The sequence below is a fragment of the Pundamilia nyererei genome, unplaced genomic scaffold (assembly GCF_000239375.1).
Source record: "Pundamilia nyererei isolate P.nyererei 1_Seehausen unplaced genomic scaffold, PunNye1.0 scaffold00154, whole genome shotgun sequence".
In the NCBI taxonomy this organism is placed as follows: Eukaryota; Metazoa; Chordata; class Actinopteri; order Cichliformes; family Cichlidae; genus Pundamilia; species Pundamilia nyererei.
This window is the reverse complement of record NW_005187555.1, coordinates 100,300-102,500: the sequence shown is the minus strand read 5'-3', so window position 1 is coordinate 102,500 and position 2,201 is coordinate 100,300. Positions and strand designations below refer to the sequence as shown.

The 2,201-nt window shown below is 45.2% G+C and overlaps 1 protein-coding gene across 1 annotated transcript in view; it reads left to right on the top strand.

Annotated features, from left to right (window-relative positions):
• Positions 1 to 2,201, top strand: part of tdrd12 (tudor domain containing 12) — a 30,034-nt gene that overhangs the window by 15,323 nt on the left and 12,510 nt on the right. The window contains exons 19-21 of the mRNA XM_005745160.2: positions 13 to 166; positions 270 to 397; positions 1,840 to 2,028. Of these exons, the coding sequence (XP_005745217.1) occupies positions 13 to 166; positions 270 to 397; positions 1,840 to 2,028 (471 nt within the window). The remainder of the gene's footprint in view (positions 1 to 12; positions 167 to 269; positions 398 to 1,839; positions 2,029 to 2,201) is intronic.

Here is a 2,201-nt window from a genome sequence, read left to right as displayed (position 1 = left end):
GTATGTTTGTAGCCCATAGCTGTGCTGCTGTGTCCCGGTTGGGAGAAGGTCCAAGCTGTATATGACCTCCTGGGGGTGAGTAAGGTCTCCCAAAAGCTCTACCCCACAACTGTGCTGCTGGGCATCAACAAGGACGAGGCTAAGAGTGTCAAGATCCCCAAAAACTGTGAGTTAAGCATAACGAGCATCATCGCAGTCTGCTAGGTGGTCGATAAATGATTGATTTACGTCAGTAACTATTCAGAATCTTCTAATCTGATTAATTCCAGGCCTGCTGTTGGTGACCACTCCTTTCAGTCTGGTCCGTCTGCTGTCCTGCCACTGCTTCCTCTTCCTGCGGCTGTGCCACCTGGTGCTGGACGAAGCTGACCAGCTCTTCAGTCTGGCTCCAGATGAGGTGATGACTTATGATGTACAACTGTAAATGTGCACACATCGCGTCCGTTTTTAGTTCTGTTTTCATTGACGGGCATCAGATAGGATCAATTCAAATAGTAACCTGTAATAAAACTTATCAGAGGGGTTAGAGAGAATTATTTCCAGAAAATGCAAAGCTTACAAACCTGAATCCAAAAGATAAGCAGAGTACAATGTGCAGGGGTACAGAGGACGTGCAGACTGATTGTGGGGGCAGAAGCCTCGGCAGAGAAGTCCAGGCCTCCAGCTCACTCAGTGTTCCCAGGACATCCTGGAGAGGCTCTGTAGCCCCTTCAGCTGGCTCCTTTCGATGTGGAATCATTGAACTCCTCATCCTGCCACTCTTAAAAGGACCGCATTTCCACTGCTTGTATCCACCGTCTCCGAGAGCTTGTGACCATAAGCGAGGGTTGGAAAATAACCAATGATTACATCACTAATGATTCTTCTGCTCCACTCTTGCCTCACTCCTGAACAAAACCCCAAGAGACTTAAAGCATATAATTAGTCTGTGACCCGGAGGCCATGGTCCTGCTCCGGCCTCAGACTTTGAGGTGCTAATTCACACGCAGCTGTGAACTGCTCCAGTGTGAGCCTGAGGCTACCTGCTGATGAAGCCAACAGAACCATGCTATCTGTAAAACCCAGAAGTGAGATCCTGAAGCAGAAGCTTTCCACCCCCTGGCTACCCCTGGATGTTCTATCCATGACAGCTATGAACAGAATCTCTGTCAAAGATCCAGGTTTGTGTGTCCTTCGAACAGAGAGTGTTTCAGAATAAGAGTCTTTTATTTTGAAAATAGGCTAGATTCTCCAGGCCCTTCCTGCCCAGCTCACCTGCTCTGTGCAGGTTGATGCAGTTTCTGTAAAATACTACATCTAGTGCTATTTTACGTGACAGTTAGCAGAGAAACTCTTCTGCGATCCATCTGGTGAAATTAATATTGAAACTAGAATGTGCTGCAGTTACATCAATGTTATTCTCTGATAGCTGTGTTTGTTTCAAGGAAAAATATGATCTTCTGTTTTATTTGTGAAGTCGTATTTTGTAGTGACGGGAAGTGGTCATTATTGATGGGAATGAGCAGAACGGACAGGATTAGAAATCAGAGGGACAGCTCAGCTTGAGCTGAGGTTAACAAGAGCAGGTGCAACATGTCTGCACGGCCAGTCACACAGGTGGCAACACAAATGTAGAAAGTACAACACAGCATGACACAAAAGTGGCTTTTGAAACTGGAAACAACAGATTTTCAGGCCTGGTGTTCTTTAGCTACATTAAACCAAAAGAAAGTATTTTTACCATTGATAATATTTTTAAGAGAGTAAACTGCTATTTTGTAGTTAGACGGTGTTTGTAGTTACAAAGAGTTTGATGGTTGGATTTTACCAAGCCTGAAATATTTTTGTTTCTTCTGTCAGATGACGACCATCTTGCAGCACTTCCAGGTCACCTCTGACAAGGAAAGTGATTCCTGTCCTCCACAGCTGATTGTTGTAGCCAAAAGATGGACAAATCACATGGAGGGTTTGTTATCCACTTACATGCCATGCCCCAGCATCGTCATAAGCGTTCCTGAGGAAGCCGCTCTCTATGGTAATGTTCAGCAGGTCAGTAAAAACTTTCCTGTTCAAATTAGGGCTAAACAGTGGTCTCAGGGGTAGTAAAAGCGCTATAGAAATACAGGCCAATTACCATTTTTAGCAGCACCACAAGCCGATTTAGCACAACCTCTGACACTGTGGATGCGCAAACACAGAAATGTCAGTGAAAAAGACGGAGC